Raw genomic sequence first — 24,866 nt, forward strand, 5'->3', positions numbered from 1 at the left:
CAAGACAAACTGGTATTGTCGGTTTTAACAACTCCGAATCAGCACGTAGACGTTGGATGCTGACTCGATCTATGAGAAGTGGTATTATTGGAGGCTTACTTGAGAAAGCAGGATTAAAGTCAGTGGATGATGTATCTACCACATTGAAAGATTCAAGAGTTAAAAGAGACAACGAGGATGTAAGAAAAGTTGTAGACAAAATCGTTACAACTCTCAACCCTTTTGATACTGCACCTGATCACAATTTGTACTGTCTTACGACGGGAAAACAGTGTACCTCTGAAACACGCAATGATCTTCTCAATTGTTTTGACATTGGCCAAAAATGGGAGTCAGAATTTATCAAAGGCTGCTTTTCAGATCCAACAAACTTTGAGAAACCTATACCAAGAAGAAAAGTAAGAAATTTTGCTGCAGATGCCCTGAAGTCAAAAATTACATCAAAAGACAGGAAAATCATAGAGTTGCAAGGTACAAGGGACTTGTTTGGTCGTTTGTTGTATTTAAGCTCAACAAGAGACATTGATCTGAAAAAGGTATTTAGTTACCCTCTTGTCCCAGTTCCACTTTCGATAGGACACATAGATGGCTCCATTTACAAGACTGACAAAAGTAGTTTAATGCACAAATTGGAGAAAATGACAACTGCAGAAGGACATGCACCAGACGATGTTGATGCAACATTTGTTGATGCAGTATTTCTTCTTCACACCCTATCGAATATACCTTGTACAATGGGTGAATTATCTAGGATGGTGCTACATATTATTTGCAAGATGTCACCAGTGGTACATTTCATTTGTGACACATACATTACACCATCAATAAAGGAAACGGAACGTACTAGACGTGGTGAAAGTCACATAGCTTACTCAACAATTGGAAGAGACCAAAAAACGCCAAGAAATTGGCAGCAAACTCTGCAGTCATCACACTTCAAGACTGCTTTCTTCAGGTTCCTTGCATCTGATTGGCAGAATACCTCTTATTCTACGATTTTGCAAAATAATGACGTTTATCTTGGATTTGATGACATATGTTACCGCTTCACTGTGAAGGATGGTGCCACAGTGCGTATGCATGCACAACAGTATGATTGTCACCATGAAGAGGCCGATACAAGACTTATCTATCAATTAAACGTATTCACGACAGAGAACAACAACAACTTGAACTGTGTGATAAGAAGCAATGATACTGACGTGCTTGTGCTGCTTCTCTATCATGTCACAGAGTCCAATGTATGGATGGATGCTGGTCTAAATAAGCATAACACAAGAAGGTTTATCAATATTGGATATCTTAAAGAGAACCTTGGCTCGTCATTTACAGACGCTCTCCCAGGATTCCATGCATTCACAGGATCAGATTACACAGCTTCGTTTATGAATAAAGGAAAAGTAAAACCATTAGATCTGATGAAAAAACAAGAAGAATTTGTTAAGGTGTTTGCTGCACTTGGAGATCCACTTATACCTGAAGATGAAACAGTTCAATGTTTGGAATCGTTCGTTTGCAAATTATATGGCAAATACAGATCAACAGATGTAAATGAAGTTCGATTCTCGCTCTTTCAAGAGAAGTATTCCTATAATCCTTCAAATTCTAGATATGCTCCGTTGTCAAAAATTAAAGGTATGAATCCAAGTTGCATGCCACCTTGTAAAAAGGTCCTGAAAGAGAAAATTAAGCGAGCAAACTATGTAGCAGCTGTCTGGAAGAGGGCGAAATATCAAAATCCTGTCATAGAATCGCCCAATGGCCATGGATGGAAGTTGAGTGACAACTGCTTCATTGTTAATTGGTTTGAAGGCGATCAGTTACCAGAATCAATTGTTGATCTTCTAGTAACAAATGCATTGGAAGAAAGTGAAACACATGACCTAGAACCTGACTCTTGTAGTAGCAGTGATTCAGAGATTTCTGACGACGATGGAGCATGAAAGGGATCACATAACCTGTATCAGTAATTAGTAGTAATTTCATGCTATTATGCTGGAAACAGTCTTCAAAAATGAATGACATTAAATCATTACCATGAAATGATTGACAAATTATTACATGATGATTTCTATTAACAATAAATAAGATAAATATATTTATTGATTAGAGTATGTTGAAAACATTATATTTACATAATAGAAAATGATTTGCATTTCATGACTGATAAAACACTTGAAATTGTTATTTATAGCTTCTGTCATTGCATCGTCTTAATGTTAAACACGTTCGTATTGAAAATTGAAGCTAAAATTTGTTATATAATCTTACCTCATTTAAATAATTCAATTTTATATATCTGAAAATATTTTAGTGGAAGAATCTAAATGTTAACTTATATCTATTGTTTTCAAAATCAGGGGTCAATATACCCCACCCAATTTCCACATGAATACCAGTTTTCAAAAAAAAGAAAGTTAATAAATAAATAAATAAATAAATAAATAAAACATAACCAAAACTGTTATATTACATTTGACATTAATTGCATAGCAGAAAAGTAAATTAAAAGTTGGAAATGAAAAAATCTTATTGTTTTATGAAACTCTTTATTTTTTTCAAAATCGGTTTAATTTACCCCACCCACTTTTCGGATGAAACTCAGTTTCACAGCAGAAATTATTATCTTAAAACAATTGTGCCAGTATCAAACAACTTTTTCTATCCAAAACTACACAAAATGATAAAATTTGCACATAAAAACACTTTCTGATAGATATAAAAAACGTTTTTAACACAAAAAATCATTAATTTTAGCATATTTCTGTTGGTTTTAGGCACATTTCCTCCTAGAAAGATACATATTTATTTTAAAAGCATTAAATTCATGTAAAATAATATACATTCTATCATTTGCAGTAATAAAACAATATTAGATATCAAAAGATACACTCAGAAATATATATTTTTATTATACAGGGTGATTTCTTAAAACTTGGCGGCCATCTTGGCGGCCATCTTGGATTTCCGGTGATTGTAAAAGAGGATATTTTTAAGAAATGGATTTTTGGAATCTGTACTTATTTTGCTTTCAAATGAGACCAATTATACTTTTGGACACACATTTGAAATAAATGGCCCCTATCTCTGGTACTAGTAGTAGCACAAAACGGACGTCACATTGAACATTTGATGTAAATCTTGTTTGGTGAGATTCATTTTTACAGAATGACTTTTATGTTAAATAAAACTTTAAAATCTCTAGTTTAAATATGTGTATTGACATTTAAAATCGCGTGATGTATGTAAAACATACAGACACTGAAATGGTATCAGATATTTTGGATCAAACTGTACGTAACAGGGTTTACATATTTTGGTCACTCGAACACCCCTGTCCTTAAAGTTGGATATACATAACAGGGTGTACATTTACAGGCCGCCTTGAATACCCTCTAGTTTGCTAATTACATACCCAACAAGCTGCCTCCCATCTATTATTTTCAATGACCGAGAACCTTGGTAGTATTATAAAGAAAATGTATCTGTTCTATTAACTTTTTGATGCTTACACATGTATTTATACTCATATATTTATAATTCATACATGGCCATGGATCCAAGCAAATACAGCCCTTATCATATACAATGTATCTCTTCATATTCAAAATAAAACATTATTATATCAATGTACAGTGTTATATTTAGGTAGGTTCTTTACTTTTTGTCTTGGATATATTTCCTTGCGGCAAGTTCCACCTCGGACTTTCCTTCTTCTTCTTCCTCGGGAACATTCCAAAACATCATGTCCTCGAATAGTTCCTCCTCATCATTCACTTGGTCAAATATTGGTATTTTCAGAATCAATCCTACAAAATGTAATGTCAACTTTTGTACAAGCTTTTTGTTGCAATAATTTGTGATGTTAATACATGAATTTATGTCGTATATTTATATGTGTACATTTTTTTAAAAAAGGTTTGCTATATTTGTTTTTTTAATAAGTAATCAAAATAAAAAGGTCTTTGTACGAGGCATGATCCAAAAGGTAAATGTAAGTTTAAAAAAATACAAATGCATTTTCTTTAAAAGTTACGTACATCTACGTTAGTCAGAAAAATAGAAATCTAAGTGTGCTCACAACGTTTCACAAAGTGCACACTATATAGTGACACTATACTGTAGAGTAATTTTATTCGCACGAATTCCTCAAAGCATATGAAGTCATGTCATCGAGTGGAAAAAAGCTTAATCGCGTGACATTATTTGTTATTCAGTTTAATGCTTATGCAAAAGTTACATACATATTAGGTTGACAAAACGTGATTTTTCTTCCTATCAAACCAACTTTACCTGTAATTAAACCGGAAACGATGGCGATTCCTAAAGTAACAGCCAGTGCTAGTGCTTGGTAACCACCTTGCTTACCGGCGGACCAACCTTTACCGGATTCTACATCGACGCTCGGAAATTGGCGTTGGAATTCATTAGTTATGTCGTCTGGTTTTGGGGCTCTGTAGGGGAATATCTCGTACAGGCTGCAATAAATTAAGGGAAATATAATATCATAAATGCTGCAATAAAATATTTCTTAGTTTGAATCATTACAGTACTTGTATACGATAAATGCCACATAATTTCTATGTAAAATGCTGTATAAAGCTACGATAAGTCACTATATCAAAAGCCTATTGAGACTCAAAAATACTAACACCGTTATTTCTATTTTCACATAATATTCACATTAAGCGCAATTTTCTTCAGATTACTAGCGTCTCACATGTTCTAAATCCATATTACAAGTTTATCAAACAAATATTTGCCATTATTTACAGAATGGAAAGGCATAATATTCCTTTAAAGGAACTTACCTCACTCCCCAATCTTCTTGCGTTGCCATAGCAGCCATGACAGCACCAGCAATAGCAGCTAGAACCCCGGGCATTCCGTGCAGGTTATGAACACCACATGTGTCCTGTATTTTTAGTTTCTCCGCCAAAAATTCCTAAATTTAGAAAATTTAGAAAGGTAACCATGTATGAATACAATACACATTGCTCAAACTATATTATCTTAACATGACGTTCGATATTGCTCAATTTTTATGAGAAAAAAAATCTAGAGACAGGGTGTTGGGAAACAATCAATACGAATGCCAAAAAAAAAATCGGATCTTCGGTTCTCGAAAATTTAACATTGTTTCAACAGAAAACATACATGGCTTTTACAACACTTCACCTTTGTCGCGTCGATTTTCATCAATTGTGCCCTGATTAAAGAGAACAACTGTCCTCTGATTAAAGAGAGCAACTGTGCTCTGATTAAAGAGAGCAACTGTCCTCTGATTAAAGAGAGCAACTGTGCTCTGATTAAAGAGAGCAACTGTGCTCTGATTAAAGAGAACAACTGTCCTCTGATTAAAAAGAGCAACTGTGCTCTGATTAAAGAGAACAGCTGTCCTCTGATTAAAGAGAACAACTGTCCTCTGATTAAAGAGAGCAACTGTGCTCTGATTAAAGAGAACAACTGTCCTCTGATTAAAGAGAACAACTGTCCTCTGATAAAAGAGAGCAACTGTGCCCTGATTAAAGAGAGCAACTGTCCTCTGATTAAAGAGAGCAACTGTGCCCTGATTAAAGAGAGCAACTGTGCTCTGATTAAAGAGAACAACTGTCCTCTGATTAAAGAGGGCAACTGTGCTCTGATTGAAGAGAGCAACTGTCCTCTGATTAAAGAGAACAACTGTCCTCTGATTAAAGAGAGCAACTGTCCTCTGATTAAAGAGAGCAACTGTGCAGTTTATATACTTATAATTGTTTTAAAGAAGGTTAGTTATAAAAGGTACTAACAGTAATGTATCTATATCCTATACAAGAAATCAAGCCGGCCACACATCCCATTATAATAGCTCCATACGGCTGTAGCGGCATGTTTGCAGTAGTTCCCACGGCAACACCACCAGCTAGTGTAGCATTCTGGATGAATTCCTGTTGTTATAGAAAAGGAAAAATGCATATCCTTCATAATTTAAAAAATGTCTTTTTCATGCATATTACCAAAGAGATATAATCATAATATAGAAAAAGCCGAATACCGTATTTCCTCAGCAAAATGAATGGAAATATTGCTTTTTATAGAATACAGAAATATAAAATTTTTATAGACAACAGAAAAAATTGTTTACTAGTATGTGTGCAAATAAAATATCCTGGTATTTTATTACTTTACGACTACATGTATTATTCTGAACAAGTTTTCTAAATAAAAAAGTGGTTCAGTTCAAACAAATATCCTTTGAGGCGAACTATTAAAGGTTCTTATTTGTTTGTTTGTTTGTTAACAATATTGTCAGTAATATACCGGTTGTGCATATATTAAAACATTATAATTATCATTTGAACCGAAAATAAATCCGTTGTACTTGTGCTGATATTTGCATTTGAACATGCTAAAAAATATTACCATTACCAGTCAAACACACCACCATAAAATGTCACCAAATAAAGGTGATATGTTCTTATTATTTGCTATGGACAAAAAAAATCAAGTTATAATACAAGGTATGTTACCATAGTAAATTTCCCTTTCTTATCTGTTAAAGCTGTAATAGCGAACGTGATCACCGTACAGGCACACAGCGAGAGGTAGGTGTTAATGTAGGCCCTGTGTTGTTCGTCCCCTTCAGATCCACCACCGTTAAAACTGGGCCAGTACATCCACAAGAAAATAGTTCCTGAAAAATGATCAGTTATGTTCTGTAAAATCAGAAATATTTGCGAAGGACTGGTGTTCACTAATTTCGCGAATTAAAATTGTGTGATTTTTTTCGCGAACATAAATGTTCGTTAAGTATCATAAAAAGAACTTAAAGCAGAAATTCACAACTATTAAACTTCGACAATTGGTCCGAAAAACTGATTTCGTGAAATTTTACATTTGCATTATTTATGATAAATGGGAACGGTTGTGAATGATTCCCCGGAAGAAACCAAAGAAATACGTTTTAGAGAATATCTTTGGATATGATCATCATATTGTATATGATCATCATGTAGAGATCTTTAATGATTAAATAAAAAAAAAAATCCAAATAAATACGATATGTCATACAGAGACAGTTTCTAAATGATTCCAGAGAAAATCTATATATCACTTATCACTTAGAGAATAGGTCTGAGTGATTCCATGGAGATACGACCTATCACTTACCAATCATAGAGAGAACATTTCTAAATGATTTCAGACAAATACAGTCTGTCACAGAAAAATGATGTGTCCATTACCAATGATATAGAGAATGTTTCTATATATCTACCCAAAGGTACGATATGCCACTTACCAATCATAGAGAAAAGGTCTGAGTGATTCCACGGAAACATACGGAATTCCGTTAGGGCCATCGTGGTTTCGATGAATTGACACGAAAACACGATACAAGATCACGAAAACACGATGCGAAAAATATCGCGTTTTCGCGCTATTAATATCGTGGTTTCACGTTTTCGCCCTTGATCTCCCATCTTGTTTTCGTGTTTTCGCCTTTGCGGTCAGTTGGGCGAAAACGCGATATTTTTCGCATCGTATTTTCGCGATCTTGTATCGTGTTTTCGCGTTTTCGCCCTTCTGACCGCAAAGGCGAAAACACGAAAACACGATGGGAGATCCAGGGCGAAAACGCAAAACCACGATATTTTAATAAAGTGCGATAAAAACATCGTGTTTTCGCGCTTGAAATCGCCTTCGCAGTTGAGAGGGCGAAAACGCGAAAACACGATATGAGATCGCGAAAACACGATGCCAAAATTATCGCGTTTTCGCGCTATTAATATCGTTTTTTCGCGTTTTCGCTAACTGACTGCGAAGGCGAAAACACGATGGGAGATCGAGGGCGAAAACGCGAAACCACGATATTCATAGCGCGAAAACGCGATATTTTTCGCATCGTGTTTTCGCGATCTCTTATCGTGATTTCGCTTCATCGCATCGTGTTTTCGCGTCAAGGTATCGTGTTTTCGTGATTTCGCCCTTAGAACGACAGCGCGAAACCGCGGTGGCCCTAACGGAACACCGTAGAAACACGATCTGTCAATTAGAAAGGCTCTAATTGAGATACGGCCTGTCACTTACCAATCATAGAGAATAGGTCTGAGTGATAACAAGATTCGCCCTTGTGATGGCTCTGTGCATGCTTGTTGTAGAGTACCCTAGAAACAGCTAGACCAAAGTATGCCCCAAACGCATGAATATACATAGATTCTCCTACATCTACCGCCTGAAATTGTTTGTATGATAAAGTCAGGTGATTATAGGTGATGATAAAGGTGTGCATTATTATGATTTTGTTTTTTTTTCTTTTCATCGATATCGTTTTGTGTAACAGATTTTAAAGAAGGCAACACGGTGTAAAGACATTGTTTCGTAGACGACAATGTTATTTAATTTGGATGAAAACGTTACAGACTTCAATGAACACATTGCATATATAGGTAAAGACATGCTAGTTTTGATTAATGCAAAAACCGTTCGTGTGTTTTCAATAAAACAGACATAGATGATTCATACTGATCCTATACTTACATGTAACACATCATGACAGACGTATCCGTTGACTTGGGCAACAATGACCTCAATTAATCCCATGATGAGAAGTTGTAGCGGACTAGTCCGACCTAATACAGCACCAAACGATATTAGAACTGTGGCTGAAGCAAAATCTGCTGTCACCATCCTGAAATACAAGGATGTGTTTTTCTCATAACTAGAAGCCGTGGGTTCAAACCCTTCAAGAGTTCCGATCATGTTTCACATATAGTAAAAACTGGAAAAGGGGAGATCCTTCGGAAACAATAAGAACAAGAAAAATATATATGAAAACATCATATTTGGTTTGGTTGTTTTCACAGACACTTGGGGTTTGGAGCTCAAAACGCCTTTAAAATCCAAATAAAATGCATATTTGTCAATCCCAGCACATGTACTGATCATATATATCAAAAGCCGTTTTGAAAAAAATTCATATTTCAACACAAGATAAAAATGTTCGCCGGAAAAAATGTGTATTATTATAGATGTTGAAATATGAAATTTTTTCCAAACGGCTTATATTAGGGTTTTTTTATATATATATGATCAGTACAGTGCTGCAATTGACAAATATGCATTTTATTTGGATTTTAAAAGCGTTTTGAGCTCCAAACCCCAAGTGTCTGTGGTTGTTTTGCTGTTTTTTTGGTTTGGTTTTACGTCATACTGGCATAGTAAAGATCATATGGCGAATTTCCGACTAGTGGAGGAAGAGTTCAGGTGCAACTCCATGCATTTTTTTTCTGATGAGTAGAATCACCGACGTTCCGTTAGCAGCATTGATAGCTTCATCACATGAAAGAATCCAAAATCCCTGTCAGGATTCGGACCCACAGCGGTGAGGGGCAAGTGGTTTGAAGTCAACGACCTTAACCACTCGGCCACTGACGCCCGTCGGTTTGGTTGAATCTGTAAATGAAAGGTCAAGTCGATAAGAACATGTTTTTTCATTGAAAAGACATATTATGCCTAGAAAAACTTACTCCTCTAGCCTGACTTGGAATTTGTTCCCCTTAAAGATCCCCTCGTAGACACACCCTCTGACAAGCATTGCCCATTGGATGAGCAAAGATGAAATGAACATATTCAAACTGACAGCAGAATAACCGTAACGTCGCAGAAACGTCATCAAAAACCCAAATCCTATAAAAATCATCACGTGCACATCCTGGAACGCTGCAAAAAAATAAAAAATAGAAATTGATAACCAAAAAGACCTTAAATTGTTAAATATATAAACAAGTAAAGAGGAAAGTTGGTTGTATTTTTGCATGTTTAATAAGTATTCTAAGTCTGTAATATTTATGTTAGGCTTGCAGTAAAGAAGCATTTTCAAAGACACTTTTTCAAGTTTCGTGTTCGGTCGTCAAAAGTCCCTTCATGCTCCCGAAGAATAACTCTATTCGTGGCCTTATTATTGTACATATTTCTTCTATTTCATAATTCTCCAAAAGTTATTAATTTCCACTTTCCACTTAGTACATTATTAGGATTAAGATTCTAGCCCAGTACTTGTACATACATGTAGGAGTTGGATAAGGATGTTGATTTATTCTCATGGACAGAAACAATGTGCAACAACATGCAACACGCACAATTTTATGTCAGAAGCTGGTATCATTTGTGCAATATCTGATGAAATATATTTCTTTTTTCTTTAAATCTAAAAAAAAACAAAATTATGTTGTTTTCATAACGTGGTGGTCGTTTCTTAAAAATTGAAAGATTTGTTGCATAAAATGCCAATGCAATTTTATATACATGAAGATTGTACCAGCTATATTGGTTTGGCGATGATTTCACACATGCCCCACTCGCTTTCAATGAAATATACAATGGCACTGACAAGTATTCTGTAATCATTTTACTAAGTCAAAATATAACCCACAAAACAGCAGCTTTTATACACGTACAAGTGAAAGAGTATTATTATATTTTCATTTAGAGGACAATTACGTCTCCTGTTACTGCATACAATGTTTACGAGGTTTGTCAAGGTTTTGAAATACAATATTGAGATTTATGAGCATTTCTTAACAAAGCAGTGTAAGGCCACATGTGTCACAAATCACATTCGTCACAATTGTGAAGAATGAGATCACATTCGTCACAAATTTTGTGATGCATGTGATCCAATGTTTTAGACAATCACATTCGTCACGAGTTTAAAATCACAAATGTCACAAATTTGAGATAAATATTGTTTTCTTCAATGCTTTTCACTGAGTCACAAACGTCACAAATTTTTAGGACTGAAATCAATTATTGGAACTAAAACTACAGACATTTTTATCCCCTCCCCCGCTGATGAAATCGGGAGTGATGGGACTGTTTTAGCGTGTTCGTCCGCCTGTCAGTCCAGATTTAGTTTCCGCACTATCCGGCCATTGATTAGTTATTATACACTGTATATGGAATCATTTCGTTTCCACGCTATTTTTCAGCAACTTCTGGATGGATATCGATGCTGCAACTTTGTAGGAACCTTCATTCACAAACCAGTTGCACATATAACCAGCATATCTCCATTTCTTTTTAAAAACAGACTTATTGCCCTTGTTGTTGTTGTTATTTATAAAACACTGTATATAGAACTATTGCTTTTCTGCGCTCTAGGAATTTCAACGAAATTTAGTTTAATATAAAGAGGAGATGCGCATCTCGAAAAATCTCGACGGGACACTAAAGGATTTGGTCCGACTTGAGGGTACGGTCGCTTATATGGGCTTTCCGGCGGCGACTTTAGATAAACACATAAACAAACAAACAAGATGTGCATATCATCATCATCATCATCATCATCATCAGTATTTCCCGTTTGGCCGTTTAATACAGAGTTATGATCCATAATTTATTATCATTTATTGTTCATAGAAAAGCATTAATTCAACCCTATTCTTCAACAAATCTGCTGAATAATTTAAAACAAAACTATGTGGGTACATCTAATACCAAGCGGAGATGTGTATATTGACGGCACTTACCCGAAGTTAAGACCCCTGGTTGCTTAATATTCAGTCAGATAACTTAAGTATTTCATGTCTTCAAATGTTAAATATATCTAATTTTAATTGTGTGGGAACCTTCAATACAAAAAGGGCATGTGCATTATCGCCGTGTACTTGAGTGATATGGGCCCTGATAATTTATGCTTTAACCGACTATTTCCCCGGAGTCTTTATTCGAAATGTATCCTGCAATTGTTTAATTTTCAATCAGTATATGATGCTGTCGGCGGTAAACATTAATTCAGCGAATTTGCTTGCAAGATATTTGAATGACCTCGTGTAATTATAGCTTCGCAAGACCAATCATATTCTACAAGAAATGTTAAGTTTTCTTTAAGTTTATTTATTCAACTTCCTTCATGATTCTCATTTAACCCTTTCCTTTATAGATATTACTGGTAAAATAACTATATGAACCGCGCCATATTGAACCCTAGATGAGCCGTCAGTACTAAAGAACTCTGATATAATATAGGAATAACGCATGTTTCTTTTTTCGTGTTAAAATATCTGTAGAAACCCAAGGGATTAGTTGGTACCCGACCCAACGTATCCCGAGGGTTTCAGCAGTTGTTATGACACGGAACAATCATTCGTTAACGCTATTCTAGCATAAAGCATGCATAAATCTAACACAATCCATACACAATCAAGCAACATCACTGATTTTCCTCGGATTGCACGGGAACGTCAGCGTTGTATGTGACCGTGACGTCATTTCCGTTTTAGTTAAGCAGCGTCCGGGCCACAATGTATTGACGCTGTGCCACGGAAAACGTATATCAAAAAGGTGTTTTAACAGCGCATGAGCGCTAGAATCTCCTTGTTAAAAGACCTTTTTGGTCCTGTTAAAACACCCCGAAATCATGGTTATAACGGCAGTTTTTATGCTAGAATATAAAGTAATGAATAACAACATGGATTCCAAGAAGACTAAAAGCAAACTCACATTGCACAATACTAGCCGCAATTTATAATACTGCTAATAAAGTTCACGAATTTTCATTGGTTTAGAGGCGGGATATATTTATAGGTTATTACAGAGGTCTGATGTGCCTTTATTCGATTTTGGCCCACTAAAAGAGCCGAGGGCTAATACCGATCTTGTAGACCCATATCGCATTAAGGCACACCAGACCTGTTCTATAACCTTTTTATTGCATGTGCTCATTTATGTTTTGGTTTTCATTATAGAATTAAAAAAAATCGTTTGAAAACATTGTTCAGCGACAATGTATAATTTATTTTAAAAGCGAGGGACTTTTGACGTCGTCTAATGACGTTGACGTCATTTCCTCACAAACATTTGTTTTTAATATATTTTGGCGTTATTTAACTGTTTGGAGATTGTTTTTCAAGTGTTTCTTCAATTTTGCTTTTTTATCAAGATATATTTCAGTTAAACGTATTTTTTTCTTATAAAATTGTCAATCTTTCCGCGTTTTTTTAGCAACCCGAAGTGGGAAATCGATATCGGCCCAACCGGAAGTCGGACCGATATCGATATTTGGCGCATCACGTCACCTGACCACAGTCATATTACATGGACAAAACTCATATACGTTTAAATTCACATTTTTTTTTCTATTTATAGTGTTTGCCGTTGCGTATTTATAGGTTATTACACAGGTCTAGTGTGTCTGAATGCAATATTGGCCAAGAAGAGGTATTGGCCGAGGGCTTTAGCGGTCTCGTAGGCCAATATAGAGGATATTACATGAGTGTCTTTTCATATTGAATTTATTAAACGAGTTGGATAAAATAATAAATTGCGAGGCTCTGCGAGCATTTTATTATTTTATTCATATCACAGGTTAAATTTTGGAGCCGATAAACCGAAAAATTGTTGTTATTTTGCCTTATAAACGCGGTAAAATCAAGCGACGTCCGCTAACGTTAAATGACGTCGACGTCAAAACGATATTATACTAGTTTATTGCATTTGTTACTATAAATAGTAACAAAAATGCTAAGGAAGTGTGCTGATATTGCCCAAAGAGTGCCGATATAAGCATGCATTGAGCAAGTGTGCCAGATATCGGCACACTTGCTAGTGTGCCAAAAATCCATATCATGACGTCACGTCCGGTTGACGTAAACAAGTTTTGACGTTGGAGCGCTCAAGATATAACTTATAGTTAACTTATCAGCATAACACGCAACAGGATAGATAAAGATTAAATTTCTGCACATTTTTATATGATTTTATAGAAATTTAATGAGCAGATATTTAAAATACAAATGTTTGTGGCGAACGGAAAATGTGAAGAAAATAGACACGATTTGTTAGAAAACAGTATGGAGATAAAACATTAAACTTTGTTTAGAAGAATAACATAATTGAGTGTCTACATATGCAATAAAAAGGTTATGATACAGGGCAAGTGTGCCTGAAGGAAGATATCGGCACACTTGGTCCGCATTGGCCCAGACTTGCAAAATCGTCTCAGGAAAGAAGGTTCCTAGATGTCAAAATGTCATACTCTTTAATTGAACCAAGATTCCTGAAAGTCTGCGGAAGTCAAAAGTCTGTCAGACCAAAAAAGGTTCATTGATGTCAAAAGGTCCTAATCTCTAATTAGATATCCTGAAAGTCAACGGGGGTCTCAGCTACTTCCCAAACAATCATATATGGTCTCATTGGTGTAAATATGGTCATAATTTGTACTGAAACTAAGATTAAGTCTGTGAGATTCCTTTAGACTGTCGCTGTATGGTGGGAAGAAATTTGAGGGTTCACAGAGGTAAAAGATCACTTCCAGTTGAAGTCTGATACTATGCCGTACATTGTCACCAAAATTTTTTGAAGGTTTCGAGAACGTAAGACGACTTGATAGCAATACCATTACGACAATGCGACAGTTCTATGAAGACAATACAATGCCGACGATACGATATTGCAACAAGTTAGTACGATGGCGATAATGCAATGGTGGTGAAAAGATATTGGTATCGTGATGTCGACATCACAATATCGATTTATTGCATTGTCGCCCTTGTACTATCGCACTGATATAACCACGATTGTCCTTATGATATTCCGTGTATCACATATTGAAAAATAAACTTGTGACATTTGTGATTCGCCTGTTTAAAAATTCTCAATTTTGCTTGTGACGTTTGTGATTGGCATTTTTACCCGATTTTGGTCAATCACATTCGTCACAAAAGTCATTTGTGACGAATGTGATCACATTCGTCACAAATTCATAAAAACTTGTGACGAATGTGATTTGTGACACATGTGGCCTAACAAAGCAGCAACTGTTTAATATACAGCTGTAATACTATGGTAGCTGACGTATGCCACCTTGAGTTTTCGCAACAAAAAAGGCGTACGATCGGTACCATGATATTACGCCAAGCCAGCACGAAACAGATCTACGGCAATAAATGGTGTCTTTACATATACCTTTTGTCTTTGCGTTTTCGTCCTTGTGGTTCGAAAAGTTACAAAAGAAATCACGAAAACACGACAAATTGAGACTGTCGTGTTTTCCAAATCTGCCACACGAAAGTCTTACTTTCCCCGCTACTAGATGATAAATTGGCGTGGCGAAAATAAGAAAGGTAGCGAACATAAAGACAGGACAGTCCGCATACATTTCGCTTTTTTTTCGCGTGCCGAAAACATGCTCATACGCCAGATGGCATAAATCAGCAACCATTATAATAATATTGTAACGTGAGAAACGAGTATACCCGTATTCAGTTACATCCCATTAACAACAAAACTTCAAAAGACATTGTTTGACTCATATATCCACTGCGTTAAATTGCTGAATGAAACTATATAGGTCGAAATAAAATAGTGAAATACCCGGTATTGTATTTTTGGTATATCCATGTCTGAATTACATTACAGGTGTTCAATAGCAAGTAGGGCATGGGACGTGAATGCTTTTGCATGTAAACAAGATGAATTTGGTAATGTTTTGTAGAAAACAAGTGAAAAGTATATTTATTTTGTTTGCTACATATATAAAACTAGGATAAATTTTCATATAGGTGTATATCTATATGTTTGTTTAGAACTTGAAAATTACGTTTTAATGAATCAAATTCCATTCAATTGCATGACCAAGACGAAAGTCTGATCAGGATCCATGCTGTTCGCTTACCAACCCTATAACAAGTAGAGAAACTGATAGCGAACAGCAGGGATCGTGACCAGACTGCGCGGATGCGCAGGCTGGTCTGGATCCATGCTGGTCGCAAACCCATTATGTTGGTTTTGTCATGACGCGGCTCATTTCTTGTCTGATACAAACCGACCTGTTTGAAACATACTAATTGAATTCTTCTATTATCATCTTCGAGCTTCCTTTTGTATACGAGAATAGTTTAAGAGACCTGCATCATTCAACATATTTTGACAATTTTCTAAAACAGACGTACAGTCGTAGTTTTGACCTTAAGGATTAAGCAGTAAGAAGTTCAAACACGTAACATGTTATCTTTTTTTCATGGAAGTCTTTTTTTTTCATGGAAGTTCAATGCCATTGACATTGTGGGGATTATGCTAAGTGGATTTACCTGGTCAAAATGTATTAACAAGTGCGACCTTATATATCTGTGTATCGCAAGGTTTGACCACACACGCTATGCGATTATTTGAAAATATTTGTAGAAAGGCAAAATAAAGTTTAAGCTACATCTTAAAACAACATTTATGCGGCATTTTTCTTCAATCATTACATTTATTTTTTTGTGTGCAAACTTGAAGATTTTATCGTATCGTTTGCTCGTTTGTCATAGATTTTTACCAAATAACACAATATAGTGTTATATAATTACAAAACTTATAATATAAATAAATATTTTAATCCAACTTTAAATAAAAACAGTAAGTTTTATACCAAGGAAGAATATAATTTTAAGGTTGTTGCAATTTTTGGATAATTTTGATCCTAGCAAGTTCCGGCATCGTCTAATCTTGGAAAGGACACTGATCTTTGTACATGAAATAAGACCCAAAAATTTAATATTTTGTATTATATTTATATAATATTATAATTTTATATCTAAAATACAGATTTAATCAACAGGATGGCAGCATTATATTTCACGGACAATAAATTTTCAGAATAAATTATGCAAATTCAAAATATACAATGTATTTGGTTCCGACTCCTGAGCCTTTATAATTGAAATCCCTCGTACATGCTTAAGTTTTTTTTCAATGTCATTTTTAGTGGTCCTACCTGTCGTCTTTAAGGGGTATACAGTTATATAGAACTATCTTTAATTGGCAGAATATTTTCTTGTATTTTCATTATAGATATATTTCAAAGTGCCTATATTCAAAGAATTAGTTTTGTAAAATTCGGATTATTTAAAGTGGAGTGTCCATGCATGAAATCGTCGCTTATCAAACTCATATTGCATATTCTAATAGGGGGCGTTTTATTCTGTTTTCTGCGTTTAATAACATACACTTTTTGGAATAACCATAAAATATGAAAATATTGCGAGTGTTTTCTTTTATTTCTTTTTAAATAAAATTGCAAACTGTTTTCCATTTTACTTCTATAAATAAATTATTACTGAATTAGCAGTTAAGCTATTATCAGATTTGACCGTGTATAATTCTATTTATAATGTTGAAAAACAAATTGATTATCACTTTACTGAAATCGGGCCATGGGGGCTGTTGGTGTGTATAAAGTCGAAGTTTCATTTATTATTTTTAATTTTCCTTTCTTTTCTCGCATAAATATTAGAAATTCGGTCAACTTTTACCAATAATGTTTTGTAAAGATTCTTCTGCTGATAAGACAGTATTTATACGGATCACAGATTTATCATTGCATTTTTTTTACATTTTCCTACAATGGATACTGTAACATCGCCAGAGGGCGCCCTCATAATCAAAAGGTTTTATATAAATACAAACGGCGTTATAATGTAAAACGATAGCGCACATATTTTGATTTACGTTGACAATGGTATTTCCTGTCGTGCCTGCATAGAAAAGTGCCAAACGTTTATATTGGTCTTCAACACTCTTCCCGTCATACCATTTGTCAGCAGATGTCGTCTGCGAGAAAACAAACTTTACCGCAATTGTTACTTTTTAATTTTGTATGTATATGGCGTTATATATAGTGGCCGCCTGCTCTACTATTGCATGAAGTGTTAGTGCGTGATTTTATGTTTGAAAGAAAAGTGTGACATTAATTCATACTTTCTAAAAGGAAGAAATAACACATTCCTTTACAATTTTACAAGTTTTGCCAATGGCATAAATATAACATTGAAAATGAGTTTTCATGAGTTACTTTAAATCGAATATATCTTCCTGGACTTGATATAAGATTACGAAAGACTAAACACTATGCATGTACATATTCATGGTGAATCTTCGGACGAGTTCGGACACAACTTTACTTAGCCTAGTGCATGTCCTTATTAACGGACATCTTCGCATATTTGTGTTAAAAAGTTGGCCAATGTTATGGTTACCAATACGTTATTTGAAACTTTAAACATCACTTCTAATATGCCATATTAATTCTTACAGAACCCGGTCTTCATTTGACGCGTAAAAGAAAGATAAAATCGAAGTCCTTTTACAGTTAATGACCCTTGATATGATGTCTCATATTACCTCCTTTTGAGGTCGGTATCAAATGTTCAAGTCGGCGCATTATGGGCAACAATGAAAGCTAGAAGATTTAGGTTACAAAAATTTAGGTTGCAATGAAAATATTAATCCCGGTCCAAGGTTGATGCTTAGTATTCCTGCACTATTTAAGCCGATATTACATGTTACAAAGCCTAATTCAGATCAGATATAACGCTACAATATATTCAACTCTGCAATAACTGTTTTATGCATTGTAACATTCATAAGATTTTTTTTCCCCACCCAAAGTTTTGGTAAAACAAAAGAAAACTTGTGAAGCTGTCAATGCTTGTTACGTTTTTCAATAAAATTAGAATAAAACAGTTGACAATTTTAAAACATTACATTATGGCAACATGGCGTTATGACAATATAATAACATAGCATTATGGCAATATGGCATTATGACACCATGGCATCATGACATGATGGAAACATTGTGTTATGTTAGAGCGGCCAAACCGCAACCAGACAATAGTGAAAAACTGTTCTATGGCAATAGCAACATGGCAGTAATGACAAGATTACAATAATGGCAGTTATGACAGTAATGACAACATGACAATATGACCACATAACAGTTAAGGCAGCATTACAGTAATAGCAACAATACAATAGGGCCACATGACAGTAAAGGAAAGTGACAGTAATGGCAACAAGGCAATATGGCCACATGACAGTAAAGGCAACATGACAAATTGGCCAAATGACAGTAAAGGCAACATGGCAATATGGCCACATGACAGTAAAGGCAACATGACAATATGGCCAAATGACAGTAATGGCAACATGGCAATATGTCCACTGCCATCATGACAGTAAAGGCAACCTGAGAGTGATGATGACATGACAATATGGCCACATAACAGTAAAAGCAGCATGACAGTAATGGCAACATTGCAGCATGACAGTAAAGGCAATATGATAATAATGGCAACATGACAGTATGCAAAGGCTATTTGTCAATTACATATGCAAAAATGTAAATAAAGTTGCTAACATTATTGCAAAGAGAGAAAAATGTTTGTAAAGACATTGGTTTATTTAAGCGAATAAATAATGGAAAACAAAATATTAAAATTACGTCACTGTAGCGAAGTTGTCACGTGAACGTTGAGCGCAGTAAGCCTGTTTCAAAACAGAATATCAAATTAATGGCTGGGTGTGAATGTGGAAAAATTCTATTAAATTATTTTTTAAATTTATTTTGTTAACAATAGCAATGTGCTTTTGAAAACTGTTTTGTATAAAACACGTAAATTTGAAACGAGTAATTGATGGTTTGGTTTTATTTATGACTTTCTATATTGTTCGGTTTCCGTAACATTATATTAACTGTATGCAGATGTGAAACAAGATATTTTAAGGTGTTTGAAGAAGACGCAAAAGTTTGCAGCCAACGAAGTTATTTAAAATATGATAAACAAGATCAAGTTTGCTCAAATATTTAAAGCAGACGATGAATTTTCAAAAGACAATAACGTATGCAGCAGATGAAGAAGTATGCAGCAGACGAAGAAGTTTGTAGCTGACGAAGAAGTATGTGGCAGACGAAGAAAATTGTAGCAGGCGAAGAATTATGCAGCAAAAGAAGCAGTTTGTAGCTGACGAAGAAGTATGTGGCAGACGAAGAAGTTTGTATCAGACGAAGAATTATGCAGCAAAAGAAGCAGATTGTAGCAGACGAAGAAGTATGTGGCAGACGAAGAAGTTTGTAGCAGACGAAGAATTATGCAGCAAAAGAAGCAGTTTGTAGCAGACGAAGTAAATGCAACAGACGAAGAAGTTTGTAGCAGACGAAGAAGTATGTAGCAGACGTTGGTGTTTCCAGGAGACAATTTTGCAGCAGACATATTGGTGCTACAGAATAAACGGATTATGTTATAATTGTTAATACTATGACACAGCTCAGTGTCATTGCAAGTGAGCTATCTTTATGACGGTCATCCTCAGTGCAGAGATGTTGGCTTGCTTAACTATAAAATTTAGGTTGTCTTATGCGGGAACAGCCTTTTTGCTTACATTTCCGGACATCAGGAATAATTAAAGGCACACAAATGTTCTCTATAGACTTTAGTTTATTTAACTGTCTTAAAAGTTATTTATTGTAATTTCTTTCGGTTTTTGTTAATATACATGTGTTATTAGTGATGCAAATATTATCTTAAGTTATCCTATTTTTCGAAATAAGTATTAGTAAATGTAGATTTAAATTACAGTAAATAATTTGCAAGATGATTGATGAACTTAAGACTTTTTTGTTGTTGAAACTTCACCTTGTATTTTTCACATTAATCACTGTGTATGAATATACATATTTCTGTAGGGAACTTTATCTTTATTCTCATCGTAATCTTATACCATAAAATTTCGCCAATTTGGCTGATAAATAAATACCCCATGGTTTCAGCACAAAGCAGTGCCCAGTTTGATCCAAGTATTGCCCAGGCTTCCAGTGGACAAGGACAATAGGGTCACTCTCTATGACGCGTTTTTGTCACCCTACCTTATAAAAACACAGGTGATAGGTATGGAATAATGGATATATTTTGAGGCTCATTAATTGACCGATATTTAAACAGCCTTTGTCCTAAATTTAAGACAACAAAAAGCGAATACATGTATTTAAAACTACTTATGAGAATAATGCATATTTTGATTCTTTTTCTGCGTGCCAATTTTTATATTCAGAATAGACAATTTGCATTAGTTTATCTGACTTAACGCTCCTATAATATAAACAAAACACATTGTTGCATTTTAAGTTAAAATGAAGTGTATAGAATTATTTGTTTTTGTTAGACAATCAATTTTCTGTAATATAACATAGCTATTATGGTTCTTGAGGTGCATTCGAGATTTTCCTACTAAAATTTTAATGGTCTTCGTTTATTCACTAAATATTTCCTCTAAAAACAGATGAACTTTAATGTATAAGAACTGTATGGCACCCAAGCATAAATTTTGTATCACGTTAAAAATAGTATAAAAATGCACATGGTCAACAAACAAAAACATACAACAAAAATGTATGAATATTTTACAAAATATATGAATTTCATTTAAATGCATTTCCTATGTATTGTTTTGTGCATTACAGTGATAACGAAATGCTCATACTTACGGGGATACTTCCGACCAACATAATGTGATATGGACTCGTTATCCTCTTGGAATGCCAAGTTGGTGTCATTGGTATAGGACGGATGGTTTGGGTCCGAGTATACCGGATGTGCTCGCCAGTCGTATTCCGTGAGGGTGGCAAACAGGACGATGAAAACTGTTTGCACGATTATCGCAACAGTACCAAATTTCAGCCTGAAACCACTTCCCATCTTCGCACGCTATATCCGATTTTATTCTAATATATTCTTTTGCAACAAATCAAAATATACATGTCAACGGACTTATCGTCCCAGTTCAAATAAATTTAAACTATAAAAATATAATCCCTGTAAAAGAAGTTTTGCTTGCAGATTTTCGTCTTCTGTATAAGCATTCTACAGTGGGTATTGTATTTTTGAATCATAGAGGTGTGTCTAACAGAGTGGCCAAATCAACCAATCAAAAGCTGCCTTACATGCTGTCCATAAACCGTAGATTTTTAGTAACGTGATATGACAAATAATTTGAAACCATATACATTTGTCAGCATTTTTTTGTAAATATTGTTGCAGTTTGTTCGGAGGTTGTGATGATGGCTATTCTATGCTGCAGGTAGACACACAGAACTTAGTGATGTGTTCTTATGCTCCAAAACTTGTTACAACTGTATACCGGTATTAGATGTAATTAATTAATTAATTAATTATTATTATTATTATTATTATCATTATTATTATTTTTATTATTATTTGTACGAGGGGGAAGTATTCCCACAGTAGCAATCAGATAGCAGAGTGGTTTGATGTTCTTTAATTAAAAAAAAAACACATTCCCAGTCGTTATAATGTGTAAACTATAATAAAATAATAACTAATCTACCAGCATATAAACATGACTTTTTTATCTTTATCCCCACCTTGGTGTCATGTTGTCAGTCAGTGTAAGTAGCAGAATTGATTCTTTAATTAATAAGTTGAATATTAGAAGTGACAATTAACTTTCTTTTCTAAATTTCTAGAATATGATTATGTCAGAGAAATTGTATAATCTCATTTGCTGCCTATTTACCGTCGACAGATCTTACATGTTTGCAAAATTATTTCTTATTTCTACATTTATGTTAAACTTAAGGACACTTATTTTCAATTGTATATTGTTGTCAGCTGACTGATTTTGAAACGGATAGCCATCTTCAGTATTTATATAACCTTATTCACCTCTTCAATTTAAAAACCTATGTTTTCGGCGAATTTCCGTCAGAAACTTTAGCTGTTTTGAGGATGCTTGGTTATTGTCACATTTCAAACCTTTAAACAGGTGGCTGAAACCTTATCCGATATTTGATGGATGTTTAACCTATAATATAAATAGAGCTAGTTTCATGCTACATGTATTTATTAGGCGTCATTCATAATGGTGCGAAAAAATTGATCATCTCCTTTAGATGAAAACAGCGTAAATCTATCACCTAAATCGTACCTAAATAAAGACTAGATCTTTTGTGCAGTCCACGTGGCAAAGGACGTCTGTATTACATGAGTTTCTGCAAAAAATCGTCTCGCCATATTTTAGCAGAAACATCTATGTCGTCCCAACCAATGTTATATCCGTGTAACTAACTCGTTTCATATACTATAACTATTACATATTGGCTAATTTACTGTTATAATATTACATTCAGTTTTTTTGTGATGACACTAATATTCAATAAAGTCTTACTGTATATGAGATCATAACCTTACGTATATACTAGAATGTCATCTTACCATATCAAATTTAACATGAATAAAAACAGGAAACAATTGCATCTGTAGGCCCATATAAAGTTCGGATATTGAAACTTATTGTTATATTTTTCTTTTCAAATGCAAAAACGCTCAAGCTATTATTTGTAGGAATATAATGATAAAATTATACATTCTACTTTGGTAATTTATATTAAAGGGCTATGGCATGCTTAAAGCATTGGTCTCAATATTTTTGCTATTAAAAAAATGTTCACCTCGAAAAAAGTATTTTTCATCTACATTTTAAAACCTTGCTACTGAATATTTTCGAGAGCAACTCAAATCCAACATCTTCTGCTGAAAATAAGTAGTCACCAATTGAGTGATTCAGATCCGATAGGTCAAGAAAAAAGATCACCTTGAATATTGCACTTTTCTTCTACTTTAAGAAAATCGTCACACAGAAAAGTTTCGAGTGCGTCCAACTGAACAATTTCTGCTGAAAAAGTGTAACTATTTATGATGTAGTTCAAAATAAATGTTCACGACGGATTAGCACGATTTGTCAACCAACTGAACAATTTCTACTGAAAATGTGTAACTAAAGTCTATTCAGCATATTCAAGTATCTGAGTGAATCTGATCTGAAGGTTGAAGAAAAACTGTCTTTCTGTTCACTTGATTTCCCTTTTTAAATGAATCGATCAGAAAAAAGTATCTAGAATTTGGGAAGATTTATCAACTTTTAATACCGTCACACGTTTTCTTCGTCGACCTTTCTTTTTTAGGTCGACTATTCGATAAGAATAAGTAGAGCTATTGTAGTCACCCGAGTGTCGGCGTCGGTGTCGGCGTCGGCGTAACCACTTATGTTAAAGTTTTTGTAATACCTCAAATATTTTCAAAGTCCATTGACATATGGCTTTGAAACTTTGCACAATTGATCACCATCATGACTCCAAGCTGTAGACAGGAGGAGATAACTGTATCAAGCATTTCGACAGAATTATGCCCCTTTTTCGACTTAGAATTTACGTTAAAGTTTTTGTAATACCTCAAATATTTTCAAAGTCCATTGACATATGGCTTTGAAACTTTGCACACTTGTTCACCACCATGACCCCAACCTGTAGACAGGAGGAGATAACTGTATAAAGCATTTCGACATAATTATGCCCCTTTTTCGACTTAGAATTTATGTTAAAGTTTTTGTAATACCTCATATAATTTCAAAATCCATTGACATATGGCTTTGAAACTTTGCACACTTGTTAACCATTCTGACCCAAACCTGAAGACATGAGAAGATAACTGTATCAAGCATTTTGACAGAATTATGCCCCTTTTTCGACTTAGAATTTACGTTAAAGTTTTTGTTATACCTCAAATATTTTCAAAGTCCATTGACATATGGCTTTGAAACTTTGCACACTTGTTCACCATCATGACCCCCAACCTGTAGACAGGAGGAGGTAACTCTATCAAGCATTTTGACAGAATTGTGCCCCTTTTTCGACTTAGAATTTATGTTAAAGTTTTTGTAATACCTCAAATATTTTCAAAGTTCATTGACATATGGCTTTGAAACTTTGCACACTTGTTAACCATCATGACCCAAACCTGTAGACAGGAGGAGGTAACTTTATCAAGCATTTTGACAGAATTATGCCCCTTTTCTGACTTAGAATTTATGTTAAAGTTTGCATACCACCTCAGATATTTTCTTATACTATTGACATCTGGGTTTGAAATTTTATACTCTTCTTTGAGAGCATAATATGACTCTCTTCAATGCCTATAACAGTTACATGGATTGAAAGGAAAATTTGGCCCTTTTGTTAACTTAGAAAATTTTACATTATCAAGCCTCTTTTA

General features: G+C 34.6%; 1 protein-coding gene across 2 annotated transcripts in view; it reads right to left on the minus strand.

Annotated features, from left to right (window-relative positions):
* The window catches only part of LOC132720410 (ammonium transporter Rh type B-like), a 28,786-nt gene extending 7,129 nt beyond the window's left edge, over positions 1-21,657 (minus strand). For both annotated transcript variants that reach the window (XM_060704551.1, XM_060704550.1), the window contains exons 1-9: positions 21,284-21,657; positions 9,507-9,699; positions 8,518-8,668; positions 8,068-8,212; positions 6,510-6,673; positions 5,790-5,927; positions 4,812-4,945; positions 4,294-4,478; positions 3,662-3,809 (exon numbers count right to left, since the gene is read on the minus strand). In XM_060704551.1, coding sequence (XP_060560534.1) covers positions 3,662-3,809; positions 4,294-4,478; positions 4,812-4,945; positions 5,790-5,927; positions 6,510-6,673; positions 8,068-8,212; positions 8,518-8,668; positions 9,507-9,699; positions 21,284-21,494 — 1,469 coding nt within the window. In that variant the 5' untranslated portion in view covers positions 21,495-21,657. The remainder of the gene's footprint in view (positions 1-3,661; positions 3,810-4,293; positions 4,479-4,811; positions 4,946-5,789; positions 5,928-6,509; positions 6,674-8,067; positions 8,213-8,517; positions 8,669-9,506; positions 9,700-21,283) is intronic.
* Between the last annotated feature and the right edge of the window lie 3,209 nt (positions 21,658-24,866).

This window comes from Ruditapes philippinarum, unplaced genomic scaffold, assembly GCF_026571515.1.
Source record: "Ruditapes philippinarum isolate M1 unplaced genomic scaffold, ASM2657151v2 ctg3449_1_1_1_1, whole genome shotgun sequence".
Classification (NCBI taxonomy): Eukaryota; Metazoa; Mollusca; class Bivalvia; order Venerida; family Veneridae; genus Ruditapes; species Ruditapes philippinarum.